The sequence below is a fragment of the Hydra vulgaris genome, chromosome 15, assembly GCF_038396675.1.
Source record: "Hydra vulgaris chromosome 15, alternate assembly HydraT2T_AEP".
NCBI classification, from domain to species: Eukaryota; Metazoa; Cnidaria; class Hydrozoa; order Anthoathecata; family Hydridae; genus Hydra; species Hydra vulgaris.
Window position 1 is genome coordinate 18,585,707 of NC_088934.1, and position 19,487 is coordinate 18,605,193.

The 19,487-nt window shown below is 28.1% G+C and overlaps 2 protein-coding genes across 5 annotated transcripts in view; one reads left to right on the forward strand and one right to left on the reverse strand.

Moving 5' to 3' along the window:
• Window positions 1–19,487, reverse strand: part of LOC136092279 (uncharacterized) — a 212,840-nt gene that overhangs the window by 165,579 nt on the left and 27,774 nt on the right. The window contains exon 1 of one of the 4 annotated variants that reach the window (XM_065820143.1): window positions 331–1,250. The exons of the other annotated variants lie outside the window; for them this stretch is intronic. The gene's annotated coding sequence lies outside the window, so the exon portion shown is untranslated. Of the gene's footprint in view, window positions 1–330; window positions 1,251–19,487 lie in introns of those variants that run through there. 4 annotated transcript variants of the gene reach the window in all.
• LOC136091574 (uncharacterized) lies at window positions 6,619–8,009 on the forward strand. The gene is made up of 2 exons (XM_065819268.1): window positions 6,619–7,519; window positions 7,662–8,009. The coding sequence occupies exons 1-2, from the start codon at window positions 6,821–6,823 to the stop codon at window positions 7,842–7,844; spliced, it is 882 nt and encodes a 293-aa protein (XP_065675340.1). The 5' UTR covers window positions 6,619–6,820; the 3' UTR covers window positions 7,845–8,009.

Here is a 19,487-nt window from a genome sequence, read left to right on the forward strand (position 1 = left end):
TGTATTCATCCTATTTTTATACTTATTTTATATGGTTTAAATGATATTTTAATATTTTCTTATATATTTTATACAGATTGCATGTAATTTTTGAGTAGTATGTAGCAGAGCTATACAAAAAATTTTTTTTTTTTTTCTAAATTCAGACAGTAGATAGAAAACCACTTTGGCAGATGTGGTTAAGTTTCCGAAATTAGTTATTAGGGGAACCCTGTTCGTTTTCCCACAATTTGCAACCAAAACAATGACTTTGTTTTGCATCCAGACACTTGTCTCCTAAAATAGCTGTTACTATGTAGTGAAAAAATAGTATATAAAACTTTAACTCACTTTAACTCAAAGTTTTTCCATCCCAATGAATTTCTAAAAAATTTAGATGGAATCCAAGATTCTTCAATTAATTTAGCTTCTTTAATTCCAAAATAAGTAGCTGTTGTTTTTCATCTTTTATTACTGATTTTCATCTACTTCCATATTTTATACGAGAAAAGATCTTCAAAAGACAGACATAGCTGCATCTTTTGAAGTGCATACAAAAAAATTGGGTGACATAAAAACTTGTTTGTTGTAGTTTATTAATAATGAAATAAATTACATTGCAAATTAAAGAGTTAATTTTATTTTTAAAAAATTAATAAAAGTTACTTAGACTGAAACAACAATAAGTTCTAAATCAATAGATTGGGGAAAAGTTAATACATGTTTACAAGTATTTAGTGAAGAGCCAGTTGCAGCTTTAAAAACTCATCCTAAGATAGATCAAGCAAGTGTCATTATTTTTTTGGAGTTGATAATAGAATTTTGAAAAATATTTCTTAAATGCCCAGGTGCAAATGCTAGGAATAGGGATTTGTGAGGCAATCTAATCAGGTATTTAAATGACTGAATTTTTTAATTCAAATTAAAGACATTTAAAAAATTGCTTGCTATTAGCAACAATGACAGAAAACATGAAATCAACATTTTATAAACAAGTTGAACAGTTACAACCAATGCATTTCCACATGTACTTTTCACGGCCTGATTTATTTGTCTTGACATCTTCTATTAAACAGAAATAAATATGTTTTAGGTTAGTTTTCTACTGAACCAATTTTAAAAAAGTGCAGCATTGGCGCAGTGGTAAGAGTTTTGGTTCAGAACCAATAAGTCCGAGGTCAATGCGGCTCTAGCCAATAAGCAACATTGGTAAGGAAGGAGGCGTGAACTTCCTTGTTAAATGCCCTTCCACGGTACTTTGTGATAAGACCATAAGGACTTTTTAAAGCACTATAAAAACCGCAAAAAAAAAATGCTTTGGAAAATAGTTTCAGGAAATTTTTATTCTCATTAAATGCATTTCAAAAGCCGCTATTATTAATCATCATCATATTATATATTGAGCAATATGTCAATGCTCATTCGTGAGCGATTGACACAGTACTCATAGCAGCCATTGCCACTGAATAAATGTCGAGAAAGAGTTGCAGCATTTTTTTTTTATAAGAAAATGTGAATTAAAATCTATGCATATATCTAAATTATGTAACCTTTTAACTATGTAATGTTAGAACATATATCAACTTTTGCAGTGTAACTTTTACCATGGCCTACTATAATTACACGGCCGGATATCTTGCTTTTCGGAGCGATAAATTAGATTCGTAACTTTTTGACACACATAAACGTCTTTTAAAACAGTTTATTCAAATATTCTTAATATGGTTAACACATGTGCTGTAGTTTACTGTAAAACTGGATATAAAAAGAGAGAGAATCGAGTTGATTTTATTCCTGTAAAGCACCCACTTTTTGGATTTCCGAAAACTAATCCTGACTTAAGTCACTGGGTAGTATTTATCAATCCAAAGTTATGGAAGCCTATTAAAAATTCGGCTATTTGTGCTAAACATTTTGAAGAAAAGTATTTAAAAATTGGCAAGAGAGTCGCATTAATTTGGGATATAAATCCCGTTCCAACTATTTATTGCTTACCTGAAGAAATGCCATTATCAGTATATCCAACTACATCGAAAGGTAGAAAGCCACCGTCTGTCTGTCATCCATCAAATAATCAGGATAAATCCAATTTATTTATTTAAGTATTTTAGAAGTTACAGAAACAATTGTAGATGATGAATTTATGCATGTTTCCTTGTTCTATAAATCATCTTATCTTCCATTGTCTCCATGGTTTCAAAATATTGGCTGTGTTTTAGAGAGAAAAAGTGTACTGGAGAATTTTTCGGCATATGTAAAAAATTATCTAGAAGAAAATAGTTTATCAAATGATTTAATGACTGAACTCAATGAAATAAAATACAAAAAACTAGTTGATCGGCCAAAGTTTTCATCAAATCTTTTACGATATCCCCTTATTCTTCGATATGCATCAGCGCAGGCCTATAAACTTTTATTAGAACAGTTTCCTCTACCATCATTTAGCCTTTTTAAAAGAATTAATAAAGGTGGGGTAGAACCGTTGAAATCTGTAAAATGTATTCTAAACTTAAATAAAATTGACAGAGATGTAGTGCTGTTGATGGATGAAATATATTGCAGAAAGAAGCACAATATCAAGGTAGTAGAATGATAGGTGTAGATAATGAAGGAATTTTATATAAAGGCGTAATGACCTTCATTATTGTTTCTTTAAAAGAAAAGTTTTGTTATAAAAGCTATACCAGAAGTAAAAATTGAGGGTAAATGGCTCGCTGACCATGTTGATGAGTGCATTACATCTCTGCAAAAAAATGGTTTACACGTACGTGGTGTAATTTCTGATAATCATTCCACTAATGTTTCTTCTTTTTCTAATTTGATGCATAAATATAAAAATACCAACCATGTAGTTTTACTCATCCTACAAAAAAAGACAGTATACTATATTTATTTTTTGACGCTGTCCATATTCTCAAAAACATACGAAACAATTTACTAAATTCCAAACGTTTTATATTCCCTGCTTTTTATTTTGACCAGTTTCATGATGTTATTGATGTACATGCTGGTGAAATATCATGGTTACTTCATGATGTATACGATAAATACCGATTACTTCAGTCGAATTTAAAAATACTTTCAAATTATTTTATAAATTATTTCATTCAGGAGATAATAAACAAAGTGTACCACTTGCTCTTGCAATATTTGATATTACAACTTCTGCAGCCATTGAAAATTATTTTCCAGATCGGACTTATGCCGCAAGCTTTTTAAAGTTGGTTAATATATGGTGGAAAATAAGTAACAGTAAGCAAAAGTACGTCAACAATTATTATATTGGAAATGCAGCTGTTTTGGGTGACAAGAAACTTTTATTTTTGCGCAATTTAGCTGAATGGATTGAAGATTGGCAATTATCTCAAGTTTCAAACTCTCAAAAGTTTACATTAAGTAAATAAACATCAGAAGCTCTTAGGAACACTTTAAAATGCACAGCTTCACTTATTGATGATTTATTTCAAGAAGGGTATCATTATTTTTAAATCTCACGCTTGCAAACTGATCCATTAGAGCTAAGATTTTCGAAGTAGCGCCAAATGAGTAGTGGCAGATTTTTACTTGGTTTGCATTAACTTGAGACATGTGAGCACATTTTAGCGGTGAAAACTTTACTTTCAGTAAAGTCAATATCTGGGAGGAAGATGTAAGAAAAGAGAGTTGTAATATTTTTTTACTGAAATTATTTGATGAAATTTTACCAGATATTGAAGAATGCAATTTAGATTCAGAGAGCTTTGAAGTTGCTACAGTTACTTCTGGTTATGTGGTTTAAAAGTTTAATAAAAAGATCAAATGTGGTGTTTGCAAAACTTTTCTATTAGCTGAATCTGGCGAGGTACAATGCCAACATTTTGAAAAACTTTCTCGTGGAGGATTGATTTTACCAGCTATTGATTTTACACATTGTGTTTCAAAAGCATTTGCAATATTAAATACTGCCAGTTTTCTTTTAAGAGACTCAACTCTTTGTGATCGATATGTTGCAGAACGAGTACTTAGATTAAATGATTGTGCTACTTCATTTTTATGTGATGAACATCAAGTTATTCGTGTAAAATTTATAAATCGCGTTGTTACAAATATTTAATTTAACAATGAATAGAAACAATTTTCTGATGAAGTTCGAAAGAACAGTGGAAAGGATTTTAAAAATAGACAGAAAAATAAAAATTGAAGCTGAATCAGGTGAACTAATCAATGCTACACTGATTATTTCATTTGTATATTTTTTCTTTTTATTAGGTTTTTGTTTATCGTTTTATATATTTCGTTAATATTATTGAAATGTTATTTTTGAGAAATATATTTCTTATGAGGTACATATTTATGTTAATAGAGTCATTACAAATTTTAATATTTTATTATTTAATAAAGTTATTACAATTTTTTATTGATGAATAAAGTTCAATATAATTTTATTTTATCTTAACGGTGTACGTTTTTTTAGAAGCATAAGCGTCAGGCAAAGAAAAGTGTCTAATTAATGATACATTTATCATATCTGTCAGACAAATTTTATTTTACAAACACACCATCGTAAATAAAATCCCTTAAAAAATTATAGTTTTAATTGCGGTAAGTGTGGCCAATCATTCTATACGATATATTTTTGTTTTGAAACGTTGATCTGCTAATTTTTCACTCCGAAAAGCAAGATATCCGGCAGTGTAATTATAGTAGGCCATGCTTTTACTTAAAAAGTGCATTGCGGCAAAATCTCCTTAATTTTGATTTATAACATTTACTTGCCACTATATAATGACTTTTGTTTATTAAATACTATTATAACGTTTGTAGTACAATACTCCAAAACGGCTCTTAGTGGTTAGGTTGCAGCATTTCTGATTCAAAGCGCCGTATTTCAAATCCCACCATTAGCATCAATATTTTTAAAATCTTTTTCAATTTTTTAAATACAAAATACAACCCTTTTGGAATTTTATAGATATTACATACATAAGATATGGGCGGTTCTTGAATTAGTGAAACCAGAGAGCTAATTTTTCAAACACTTTTTTTACGATTTTTTTGCATATTTTTACTATAAACAAACTAAATTTACATTTTAAAAAACATTTAAAAAATCTTTGTTTAATGTATGAAAAAATATTTATATTAATTTGTTCAGTCACTAAAAATTGAAGTTTTTCAATTTTTAATGTCAGCATATTATTTTCCATTTATCATAATAAGTAAACATTCAGTATTCCTATAATTACCTAAAAGCATTATCATAATTATTTCAATGTAATTTAAACTAAAAAAAATCTAGCTTTAAAAAAATATTTATACATATACCGTAAGATTGGGTGGCTTTGGCCCTACGGGATGACTTTAGCCCAAGCAAAATTTTTGTTTAAAAATGGTTTAAAATCGATACCTCTAGGTATGCCGGTTAATGTTTAGTAGCAAATTGTGGGAAATTTATTATCTATTTAGTTTAACTTAGTTTACTTAACTCGAGTCTTTGTGATATTATTGTTAGTTGCACTTTAGAAGAAGCACCTAAAATCTGAATTTTTTTAGGTGTGTAAACTTTTACATCGATAGCAGTACCTTGAGAAGGTTTTTTATTGTAATATACACTGAATTAATTTTAAACCATTAGTGTTTGATTCTATCTTGTTTTGAAAGCTTAACAGGTTATTACTTTTTTTCAATTGAGATTAAAAAAATAGGTTGTCTTTGGCCCACTACATAGGGTGACATTTGCCCGGGCTAAAGTCACCCCATGTATTAGAGTAAACCTTTTTAAGTGATCATTTATAGATATTATGGTAGTTACTATGTTGGAATGAAAAATTTTGTAGTTGTAATGCTATAGAAAATCAGTATAACAGTTTGTATTAGTAAATAGCGAAATTTGTTTAGTTCTTAGTTTAAATATGCCACAAAATTACAAGCCAAATCGTGGAAAAATAAAATATGTTACTTATACTTTAGAACAGTTAGACAATGCATTAAAAGATTTAAAGAATGGTTTAATTACTCAACGGCAAGCAGCTTTGAAATACGATATACCAAAATCAACATTAAAAAATAAAATAAAACAGACATATCCTAAAAAGTATGGTGGTCAGCAAATATTTACATCAAAAGAAGAAGACATGTTTAAGACATATGCAATAAAATCATCTGAGTTTGGTTTTCCTGTTGATAAGTATGATTTAAGATGCATAATAAAAGGGCATTTAGAGAAAAAAGGCGTCGTCATACCTCAGTTCAAAAATAATTTTCCAGGTGGCGATTGGATTCGATCTTTTTAAAAAGAAATCCAGAACTCACAGTAAGTGATAAAATAGGAACGACTGTGATTGATAACTACTTTATAAATCTATCAAATGAAATAAGTAATATATCACCTGATAATATATGGAATTATGATGAAACCAATCTCAGTGATGATCCAGGTAAAAAAAAAATATTAACAAAGCGTGGATGTAAGTATCCTGAACTCATAATTAATTCCACAAAGACCTTGTTCTCTGTAATGTTTTGTGGCAATGCTAATGGTGAATTGCAACCACCTTATGTTTTTTACAAAGCTGAGTCGTTATGGAATACATGGATGGAACATGGGCCACCAAAAGCACGTTATAACTGATCAAAAAGTGGTTGGTTTGACTAAACATGTTTTGAGGACTGGTTTTTCTCTTTACTTCTTCCAAGACTTAAGAAGGCTCAAGGAAGAAGTGTCATTATAGGTGATAACATATCTTCACATTTGAGCATTGCAGTACTGGATGCATGTCAAAGCAATAACATAGGATTTGTGGCATTACCAGCAAACTCTACACATCTCACGCAGCCATTAGATGTTGCCTACTTTAAACCTATGAAGATTAACTGGCGCAAAATATTATGTGAATGGAAGGAGAAAGTAAAAGGAAGCAGAGTTGCTTCTCTTCCTAAAGATGAATTTCCTAGACTTTTAGACCGTTTAATTACCAACTTAAATGAACATGGGAATGATAACCTTAGAGCTGGTTTTCGCAAAACTGGAATTTTTCCATTAGACAAGTCTCAAGTGCTTTCACGACTACCATGTTGTAATGTAGGTTTAGACTCAACTACTGATTTAGTAAGCCAATCATTTTTAGATCATTTATGTAAGTCACTGGATGATCCCTCAGATGGTTCTAAAAAACCAAAGCGACGTAAAGTATGTGCTGTCCCAGGTAAAAGCTTATGTTCAACAGATATATCATCTTGTGTTATAAATGAAAATAATAGATTAAATTCAAATAATGTAGATACACCCATCAGTATTATAAATACAATTGAGACCAACAACATTGACTTTGCTGGCCCAAGTACAAATACTGGAACTACTGAGACTTCTAATCTAATTTTTGCGGATGTAAGTTTAGTCGTAGAAAGTCATACAGAATCTTTAGATCATTCAGCATTAGGCAAAAAGAACTTTCAAAATATTGATAAAACAAAAAATGTTTGTAAAAAGGAGAAATTGTTAAATCTTGTAGAGAATTGTTATGTAATTGTTAAATGCAATGGAGAGTTAAATCCTGGACAGGTTTGTTTATTTATTTTGAATTATTTATATTTAGCTAATCAATTAGTAAACTTTATAACTAGTTATTTTAATAGCTAATATTATTTAATGTAACAACTATTGAATAATTTTAAAGTAACTTTCGTAATTTTTTTTTCTGCAGTTGAAAAAATTAAGAAAAAATGGAGCAGAAATTACTATTATGAAAAAAATTGGACTTAACTGGAAATGGTCACTACCAGCAGTGCAACTTTTTTTTCCCCAGTCTGAAATAGTCGATTTTATTGAAGAACCAAAGAAAATTTCGAAAAGAAGAATTTATTCAGTTCCAGAACTTTTTCACTAAATTTTTCAAAACATTAATTTAGTCATTTTTGTTTACTTTATACCTAAACTGTTTTGTTTACTTGGTACCTATACTTGTTTAGTTTGTACCTATATTTTATTTACTGTATACAAGAACTTTGTTGCTAAATCTTTTTTTGTCACTTTATTTTTGTATATTTTTTTTCTTTGCCTAAATATTGTTGTTTTTATTGTTGTTTTGCTTCCTTTAGTCCCTTTTTACAGGGTTGGGCCAAAGTCAACCTAACACACAGGGCGACTTTGGCCCACCATTTAAACCACCCAAAAGATACTTCAGGTAAATAATTTTCAAATGGGAGACAGATAGTTCTTACTGTCCTTTCTATGTACTTCTAATAGTACTCAGTGTTTGAGGAATTAACTTTTGTGTCTTTCATGCAATAGATATTAAGGTGCAAAATGGGCCAAAGCCACCCAATCTTACGGTATATTACATTTCAGTAAATAGCCTTTTTGTGATGTCACACATAAAAAAATACAATGAAAAGTTTTATTGTGAGCAAACTAGGATGCTTTTTTTGAAAATATGTTTAGTTATAAGCAAAAAGAAATAAAGAAACAAAATGAAAAAAAATATTTTATAATATTGTAGTAAAATAACTAAAAAAAATTAAAAAAAGTTCGGTCACACACGTAACCTAGTTTTATAGTTAATGATATATGTGTGGCATTACACAGATAAAATCATTAAATTTAAAAAATCTGAAAATAAATAATTGATGTAGATTGGAATTAAATCATAAATACTATATATAAACAAAAAGTAAATGACTTTAACCTGAATATAATATTCATATAAATTACTTTTTTTTTTAATTATTCTTAATTTTACTTTTATAAATTCAACAAAAAACCTTCATAGTAGTATTTTTAAAGTTATTTCAGTTTGAATTTGCTTGAAAAGATAAACTAAATAATTCTACAAATTATTGTTTTTAAAATCTTTGTAAATTTTAATAGTTTCCTGTTTTATGTTTAGGTTAATATTGAATATAAATAAAAATGTCTTGAGCTGAGAGATTGAAAACCTTTAGTGAAGAACAAAAAGCTGACAAAGAATACTGTTCAATAAAAATTAAAAGGATCAAGAATCTGTAAAAAATGAAAGTTGCAAAAATGAACAGCACAGAAAAGGATTCATTTAAAGAAAAAAAAAGATAAAAAAAAACTAGTAGAAAAAAAATTAAAGACGAACGAAATGATTCCATAGAATGGAAAGATAAAAATCTGAGAAAATATTTTTTGACAATGTTTTTAAGAGAGGCTTACTCTATTTTTCAATTAATCTATGAAGAGATAATGCATTTCTCTACATTTTGTAAGCTAAGGCCAAAAAATATACTTTTTTTAGAAAAAATATGAAACACTCACAGACCAGTGTAAGTAAAAACTGCATGAGAACTTTCGCTTATTACTTAAAGCAATAGACATCAGCTATAATAGTACATATCGGGTGTCTTCAATTACAATCCAAAAATGGGTGCATAGGAGAAGAATAGAGGAATTACTATTTTTTATTTTATTTATTTATTTGTTGCATTTTTTGCAACTTCAAGTAGAAAAGGGGCTGTAGATGGTGTTTAAGGAAGAGTTAAGTCTTTGTTCGTATGAGCGAGAATGAGAAAGTGTGTGTATAAACATCTATGAATTTTTTCAATGTTTTCAAACCATTAATGACAGCTACTAATATTCTTTATATATAAGCAATGATGAAATTATTATTAAAATAGACAACAAAATACCTCGGTTAAAAGTCAAAAAAACATGTCAATGCTTTCCATATATGCAAGTCATTTTTCAAGACAAGTGACTCAAACTCATTTGATATTTAAATAAAACTATAATAATGAAGAGCAAGATCCCAAAATTATCCCAATCTCCATAAATGGTTTTTTATGATTGGTGCCTTGTGCAGGACAATGAAACTATGTACCCTGATAAAATAAGGCCCAAAATGTAAGAAAAATGTTAAAACTTAAAAAAATATATAAAACAAAAGTGCTACTTAGTTTAGTCTTTATTTCAGTTATGTAAAAAAAAAAAAATTAAAAAAATTGTTTTAAATCTATTAAATTATTAAAAGTTTGTACAGTGTCGCACACGTAACAACATTTGTCACACAGGTAACACTAAAGGTTATCATTTATTTTTATGAAACTATTGCAATTTTGAAAAATAAAAGTATTTTTTATAACCATCAACATGTTGTCTGTAACATAAAAAAAATCATCAAACTAATCATAACCCATTAGCAAATCAAAGTTCTTTTTGCACGAAAACTAAAGTTTTACTGTTACCATTTACACCATTATTCCTCAACATAAAATAAACCTTAAAATAAACTGTTGTTTTTGTGATTTTTTTCTTTTTTTGTAATAAAGATACTTATTTAGCTTTATGCAACATTATTTTGTATATCTTAATTATAAAATTTTAAATGATTATATGTGAGTAAATAAACAAGTTAACTGTGATTGTAAAATCAGTTATTAACTTTTTAGGTTTGCATGTTGAATCACCTGGTGAGAGTATTAACTTTTTAAACAATCATCTTAAGAACCTTCAAAACAGATGTTCTGTTATCGAAATCAAAATCATTTAATCAAAGTTTAAAATTCAAATTTAGAGTTTTATACGCATCACACACGTAACGCAACTAATCAGTTCTTTTTACTAGTATGTGCAATAAACATATTATTAAGATTAATATTACTTAATATCAGACACATCTCCTACTACATTATTTGCAATATATATCTTGCATATTTGTAGTAAACTATTTTTTTGCCCCCTTTTATTTGAAAATATTTGTACCAGGGTCACACAAATAACGCGAGAACCACCCATATATAAAGATATCATATAGGGTAGATTAGGATAATATGAGCACCTTGGTAACATGAGCATATTTAAAGATTTCTTAGATGTAAGCAGTGAAGTTAAAATTGCTTTATATTTTTTGAATTGACTTTACGTAGTGTTAAAAGGAATCAATACAATTAGCGTAGATTTATATTCTGGTTATCTAATTAAAACGCTGTTAAATTTTTTGCGTTGCTATAATAATATCATCGCGCATGAATAAATCTGCGGCGCGAAATTTTGGTGCTAAATTAATGAAATTAATATTTTCATAAAAAAAAAATATGTTAGCTAAAAATCCAATCCATTTTATCTTGAAAAACAATACGTAGAAACATTTAGTTTTAACTTTAGTTAAAGATGCCATTTTTGTGCAATACGAACATGCTCAAATGACCCAGTATTCTTTATTATTTTTCTGTAATTTAAATTCAAAAAATTTGAATTTTTTTCCTTTAAAGGTTTGAGTCAATAAAAATGAAAAAATTAACGAACTATTTTTTTTTTTTTGCGGAAAAAATAGCAGTATTGTATCAACAAAAAGTGGCTTAAAATTTGATCTTTTAATGATAAGTTTTGTTAATAACGAATCATTATATTCCAAAAACTAGTTCTAATTGTCAGATTAGTATTTTTTTTTACTTAATTAATGTTATTTTTTTGTGCTCATATTACCAAGTGGTCTGGGTAACATGAGCACTTTTGCAACTTTTTTAAAACCTTGGCGTTTTTTAAAAAGAATTTCGGGTATCCAAATATCGTAGCGGATCATAAGTAGGGATCGCTAAAAATTGTTTATTCGCAAAAATTTTGGATCAAGTTTAATTATTTCTAAAAATATTCCAATTTTCGCTTAAGGTGCTTATGTTACCCTTATCTACCCTACTAAAACAAAAAATAGAAAGGGAATTTTTAAAAAAGCTAATTTGGCATTTTATAAAGTCTTTTGTTTATCAAATTGTGTTAAAACTTTTATCAAACAATACACCTTTGTGGCCAAAGTGGTTAACTCGCAGAGTTTCTAAAGTGCATGGTTCAAGTCCTGCCACTTGACCTTTTTTTTCGATTTTTTAAAATACAAAATAAAACGCTTTTGAGCTTCCATAGATATTTTATAAGATATTTAAAGATATTTTATAATTTAACAAACAACAGAGAAAGAATTTTTAAAACAACTTAAATTTTTTAAAAATATCAAAGCACTAAAGACATTAAAAACATCTTAAACACTTCTAAAACACTGGGAGATACTTGTTGCGCATATGTCGTGATGGAGATACTTATGTTATTAAATGTGCTCAGGTATTTAATATTAATAAGCTCTAAAACTCAATAAAGCAAAAAAATTAATAAGCCTGTCCTACTCCAGAAGGGGCTGCAGCGAATGCTAAAATAAAAAAATAAAAATAAAGAAAGCAGTTAGTAATAACTTCAAAACTTTATTTTAACAATTAAAAGTCTTTTTTGATATTTTTATTTTTTTAATTTTTTTTTATAATTATATACACGATTTAGAAAATTTTAAATGTATTGTGTTAAGAGGCAAATTTGAACCCCTGCGAAACAATACCGCTTACAAGGCACCAAATCACTTAGCTGTTGACAACTTGACCACGACTGTTAAGATGTTTTGATGATTCAAACATTTTAGAAATGTACTGAAATTTTATGTTGTGCTAAACTTAAACTACGAAAAAAAAAAATTAATTATAGAAAAAAAATTCCATACAAAAAAGAAAATATATAAGCTTTAAAAAAAAACTTAAAAAACTCAAAATTGTACTCGGTGTAGTTAAGGCGATTTACAAATTATTCAAATTCTTTTATTTGGAATTAGCATTACTTTATCAGCGTATTATGTCCAAACAAGAGCTTTAGATGGTATAATTTCGTTTGCATCAGGTTTTTTTAATGTTTAAAGAAACTTTCTTTTTTTATATATAATTTTTAAAACCTTTTTACTACCCCTTGTAGTGAATCTAAAGAACAACATTTTGGAGTCTTTAGATCACTTTGGCTTATCGGCATCAACATGAACTTGGTTAAAGCCTTTTGAAAAAGTGCCTTAATTTACTATAGATCCTAGTTCTAATTGGTTTTGACGTATATTAACTATATATAGTTGTCAAATTACAATATTTCTATCAATTTTCACAAAAAATACTAGAATTCCGACCAACAAAGAGCTTATAATTAAGAAAAATTGCCGATAAATGATCAGAACAGATCATATTATGAAACTACGATATTCATTTTATCTAAAAAACGTATTTATTTGAAACCTTATTCAAGTTTGGACAAGCGATTATGATTTTAAGAAGATTTTTTTTTAAAAATAGAACCTTCGGTCTGGGTTTTGTCGCTACAAACATTTGTATTTTATAATACCGCAAAATGCATCCACTTTGGTTTTTTTTTGTCTTTTCATAATTCACAGACTTGAACATTTAACAGAAATATGTGGTAGTCAAAAAATATCATACAGACGCTACAATATTTTAAAATTGTCTTTATTACACCGATTAGCAAAAATTACTTTTTGTTACCGTAAACCGGGGTAACTTTGTACCAATTTTGATAAAGATAACTTTTAAAAAAAAAGGACATTTTCCCAAAATTATTTTGATGCTTAAAGTTGTGCATTACTAATGTCATTTAATTAGTAAAATGGTGTATTCATTATATTCACCAAATCCAAGATTTTATGGAAATAGTGAGGTGGTCAATGTTACCCGGCAATGGGGTAACTTTGTCATAATAAATTGTTTTTTTAGCACCGGATGTAAATTAAGTGTTATTAACCACATTTAATGTAATTTAAACTTACAGTAGCTTTTATTTCAAAAAGGGATACCTAAAATATGTCAAGAAATTAAAAAAGGGACAATAAAAATAAATATAAACAGTATTAAAGAAACATATTAGCTAAAATAATTTATTTTTTTTAATTATTTTTTTATTAAATGTCAGAAAAAGCAAAAAATAAGAGAGTGCAAACAATTTGTAACATAAACTCTTTGTAACACAACTTATTTCAATTTGTAACAAAACTTGTATAACACAACTTGTAATACAAATTGCGTCAATTTGTAACACAAATAATTTGTAACATAAACAAACAATTTGTAACATAAACTCTGTTTTTTTAAAAAAAATTTAGGCATCTCTTTAGTAATCTATCATAAATTCAATAGAGACTGATTCACCTTCAGATGCTGTTTCTGTTTCACTATTGTATTCTGCAGAAATAGATTTTCCTGGTTCAATTTTAAGTCTTTTTTTGGATATATTTTTTTTATTCTTATTTTTACTTTGTGTAACATCTTTCTTATCACCACCTTCATTTTTTTTCTCATTTAATATGTCTAAAAGGCTCTGGTCTAAAGCTTTACAAGGACTTAAGGCGTTTTCACTTGGTAATTTGATATACACAACATTAGGATTAAATGGCTCCAAACCACAAGCTCTAAATCCACTGATTAAATTTTTTCTCGAACATTCCATAATGGATGTCATTAAATCATTCAGCAACTTAGAGAAATCTTCTTTTGGTAACGTCGCAAAATTTTTACCACGAGAAGTAAGTTTCCAACCCAGAAGTATACTTCTCCAGGCTTTTTTTCAACCTCTTGATGTTGCAAAGAATGCAGCATCAAGAGGTTGAAGTAAATGGGTTGAATTGGGCAGAAGGCATATGAATCTAATGTTATGTTTTTTACAAGAATGAATAACTTTATGACTTAAATGGGAGGAGAGATTGTCACCTATTAATGCTTTTTTCCCAGTTTGTTTCTTAATGCATGGCAATAATGTTTGAAAAAACCAATCCTCAAAAGTAACTTCATCAAACCAGCCAGATTGGGTTCTATTAAAACGAGAATTTTTTGGACCATGTTTTATCCATAAATCGTACAAATGTGTGCTCTTAAAAACTGTGTATGGTGGAAGAATTTCTCCAACACCATTTCCACAAAACATTACAGAGAAACAAGCTTTACTACAACTCATTATTCTCTCTGGGTACTTAGTTTCACGTTTCATATCAACTTTTTTATTTCCAGGGTCATCACGCAAATTTGTTTCATCATAATTCCAAATGTTACAAGGTGGAACTCCTTCAAGCTCAAGTCTAATATTGTCAAAATAAATTTTTAATTGCTCTTTGTTTATAGCTGCACGTTTTCTTTTAATATTTGATGCTATTCTATGGGTTAACTGTGAACGTTTCATAAAACTTGAGACCCAATCATCACCAGGAATATTGTTTTTAAATATTTTTACAGTACGATTTTGCGATTTTAAATAACCAGCTACTAACATTTTAACATCAAGTTTATTTAATGGAAATCCCCAATCACACATGACCTTGATTCTGGATGAAAATAACTGCTCCTCATCATAAGTAAATATGGTTGGTGCACCAATGCATTTTTTATGCTTTGACTTCATTTTATTATGTATAGTGCTTCTTGGTATACTAAACCTTTTCGAGGCTTGACAAATAGACATACCTTCATTAATTGCACCCATACACTCTTTCAAAAGAATGGTATTAGAACAAGTGTTGTATGCACGTTTTCCAACACTATGCTTGTTATATTTACGAGGCATTATGCTTTAAACAAAAGTGAATATAAACAACACAAGCAAACTGCAATGTAGTAATTTATTAAACTATAATATAAATTTATTAAATTGCAATTAAATTTAAAAATAAGAGTCTCTAAATTTTAATTTTGTTATAAAGTTAACAAAATTATGATTTAGCAACAACAACAACAAATAGTTTAACAAGAAAGTATACTTTTTTAATAATCCTAAAATACATTCATGCTAAAAACTGTTTTTCAAAATAATTTGTTCGGATAACATGCTTCAAAAAAATATTATAGTTAGAATAAATAACGATCAAACTACTTTAAAATGAATATTATTTACATGGCCAAAGTTACCCCAAAAGAGTATAAACCTACGGGGTAACTTTGACCACTCTGTAAAAAAACCAGAATGTTGTTACTTGAGCCAAAAACTTTTCACTTAATTTTATCTGAACCTTTGTCTTTAAAACAGAAGTAAAACTGAGTTGATTGCTATCATTTTTATCTTCGCCCTGACAACATTCTGTTTTGCAGTTTTTGATTGTGTTTTACCAAGATGTAGTTTTCATTCTTTTTCACTTATAGTAAAGAGCATTTACATCAAACTTCATATCAAAATTTAAGCAAGAAAGATTGCATTTACAAATAAAACAAAAATAGTAAAACGTTACTTAACTGTTAAAAAGTTACAGATGTTTAATTAAAATTTTTAAAATTGGCCAAAGTTACCCCGCTGGTCAAAGTAACCCCGGTTTACGGTACGTTTTTAATTGCATTTTAAATAAAAAACTTATCTTTTGAAACATTTTATTAAAGTTACACCAAATGTTTTTACAAATTACTTCTTATGATTATTTTTTAACAAATGAACAAATTTTATTTTAATTATTGAAGAGAAAAAATAAAAAGTTGCAATATTGTTTTAAAAAATAAACAAAGTCTTTTTAAAATAGTTTCAAGTTTTAAAAAAAACTTTTAAACTCTTCTTTTTATAAAAGGAAAAAATAAAAAAATAAAGCAATTAAATCATCGCAAAAAATAAGATTTTTAAAAAGACAGTTTGAAAAAATAGTCATAAAAATTTAAATTTATCATAAAAAATATATGCCTTCATAAAAAAATTTAAATATAACATTTTTTGTTAATTTACACAAAATGCGTTCATTTTAAACAATTAAAATTTATTGTGTGTCTTATTTGAAGCATTCGCAAGAAGTAAAATCTTAAAATCTAAAAGTTCAACGATCAAAAGTTATTCATAAAGTAAAAAAATTTTTTATTGCATTTAATTTGCTAAAACACGGAAACAGCCGTGGTCAAATTGTAAAGAAAAAAAGTTATAAGCATTGTCAGTTACAGCGTGCGATGCTGTCCAAGCCTGCTTAAAGCAGTTTTTTTTTATGAATTGTTTTTCTACTGTTGACTAAAAAGTATTGAAGTAAATAAGGAATAAGTATAGAAATGGTCGGTTTGGTAAAGATCCGTATTTTCTGGAATGGACAGATAGTATATATATATATATATATATATATATATATATATATATATATATATATATATATATATATATATATATATATATATATATATATATATTTATATTTATATATATATATATATATATATATATATATATATATATTTATATATATATATATATATATATATATATATATATATATATATATATATATATATATATATATATATATATATATATATATATACGAAGTATGTATAGAAAAAGGGCAAAAGGGCGGTTTTGTATTGACTTACCAAGACCCAGAATGTTACGGGTCTGGTCAGCTAGTTAGTTGATAATAATGTTGATAAAAGATGATAGCTCCTTTGAGCAGCAACCATGATAGTATTTGTAGAAAAGAAAAAGAAATGCAAATTCTGCAGATGGAGCAGGTCCAACTATTTTTACTAAGCGCTTGTTCTGTACAGTGACGAAAAAGGGATTTGAAGAAGATAGAGAATGGAATCAGTACGGAAAAAATGACACAAGCACAATAAAGAGAGGCAACACTGGTGGATTTAGCTATCAATTATATATATGGTTTTCATCAAAGGTCAGCTGCAAGCAATAATTAAAGAAGACATAGAGATAAGGACTCAGTGAGAGGGTTGCCAATTATTAATATAGGAACGTCAACAATATTGTGATTGTTGTTTGCATTAAATAACTAAGTTTATGCAATAGTGGTGTAGTGGTAGAGCGCTTGTTTTATAAGCCGGAGGTTCCAAGTTCAATCCCCACCAAATCCCTGGTAGTATCGTGCTCAACCTGTTCCTCAGCGAAGCGGCCTTGTTTGTCAAGGTTGGCTTTTTGGAGTTATAGAGTTGGGAGAGGGTTAAACCACAACTAAGTAGTTTGCTCATCTGTAGTGACCTTCTTGGCTTTAGGAAGGCAAATTTACATTAAAAAAAAAATGTTATTAACTCTTGTTTGCTGATACTATTTAAACTAAATATTTAATAGTAAGAAGAAAGTTGTTTTATAAAACATTGCTATAAATAATATTAATATTACATAAGACGACATTTTTATCAAGTATATACTTTTTTAATAGCCCTATTACAGAATAAAAAAGCGCAATTGCGCAAATAGTAATTTAAAATTTAAAAATAAAAAAATAATGGCAAACATCCACCTAAAAAGTTGCTTTTATTGCAAACTATGTTAAAACCGGAGGTTTTTAGCAAAAAATGATTAATATTTAAAATTACTAACCATTTATCGGGTGGACACGGAAAAATCCGGTCAACTTTAAATTGAGATTTCTCTTAAACCGCAAATGCTTTTTATTTCTTTTATTTTTTTAGTTAAACGTTACTTCCTTATCTTTAATTTGTAGATAAACTTTTTTTACAAATCAATCATTTGCAAAATGTTTCGGAAACAAAATGATGTGCGTAAAAAAGTAGCTTTGTAGCTGTGGTATGCAGTCCTCTTGTTTTGTCACTAAGAATGCCAATCTCTACATCAAACAATGCCTTTAAAAACTTTTTGGCATTTATGAAAAAACACGAATACCGATGTCTCTAATGACCAGATCTTGCTGCTTCTCACTATTCTAAAACAGTTCTACAGCGGTGCAAAGATTATAATATTATAATGTAAAAATTGTTCCCAAAGATGCAAATTCTCCAAATCGTCCTGAAGAGCGCAAGTTTGAAGATTTTGGGCCAATAGTTAAAGGATTTCTTCGTAAGACAGGCGGAGTAACAAAAAATAAAAAGGACTTCCAAAAAAAGTGGATTAATGCCACCAATAAAGTGAAATAAGAAATGATCTGAAAAAAGATGGCATCAACCCGCTATAAAATTCGAACTCTTGCCAAACAATCCATCAAGTTCCTTAAAATTAAGTTAATTTAGTAATAAAAAAAATTTAAATAAAAAGCATTTATGGTTTTAGAGAAATCCTAATTTAAAGTTGTCCGGATGTTTACGTGTCCACCCGATATAAAAATAAAATACAAATTCTCGTGAAGACCCGAACTGCGACAACAAATAATACTATTGGTATTGGTATCAGTACTTATATTACCGATACTTATGGCAATTTTAAACTATGTAATGTTAAAACATATACCAAGTTTTATTGCGTAACTTTTACTTGAAAAGTGCATTACCAGTATCACCTGATCTCAATATTGATACTGCAAGGTATTGCACCAATACCTAACGATACCAACATAACCAATACTTTGTGATACCAGTATTGAGTGATCCCAATATTAATACAGTAAAGTATCGCTCCAATACCAGACGATAAACCAATACTCAATTCCGATTTTCCAAATTCAAAAATATTTTCCGAATTCAAAAATATTGTATTTAATTTTTTATTAAACAAGTATTCTTCTTAATTTCTATGCTACTCTACTGCTAACTATCTACTATCCATATTCACTTCAATGCTGGTCTATAACTACTAATAATTGATCTTTTCTAAAATTCTTTTCTACTACTTTCTTCATTTCAATGCTGATTTATTACTACCAATACTTGCTCTTTCTTAACTTTTTTTTCAATTAATATCATTATTCTATTTCCAACTCTCACTATTATAAATATTGCTATTTTTTAATATTGTTATTATTATTATTGTTGCTATCGTTGTTATTATTACTATTAATATTATTGTTATCATT

Excerpts from the sequence above, each read along its gene's own strand:
- LOC136091574 (XM_065819268.1), top strand. The coding sequence starts at position 6,821 with ATGAAGATTAACTGGCGCAAAATATTATGTGAATGGAAGGAGAAAGTA. Across the intron at positions 7,520-7,661 it reads GAGAGTTAAATCCTGGACAG|TTGAAAAAATTAAGAAAAAA; the intron begins GTTTGTTTATTT and ends TTTTTTCTGCAG.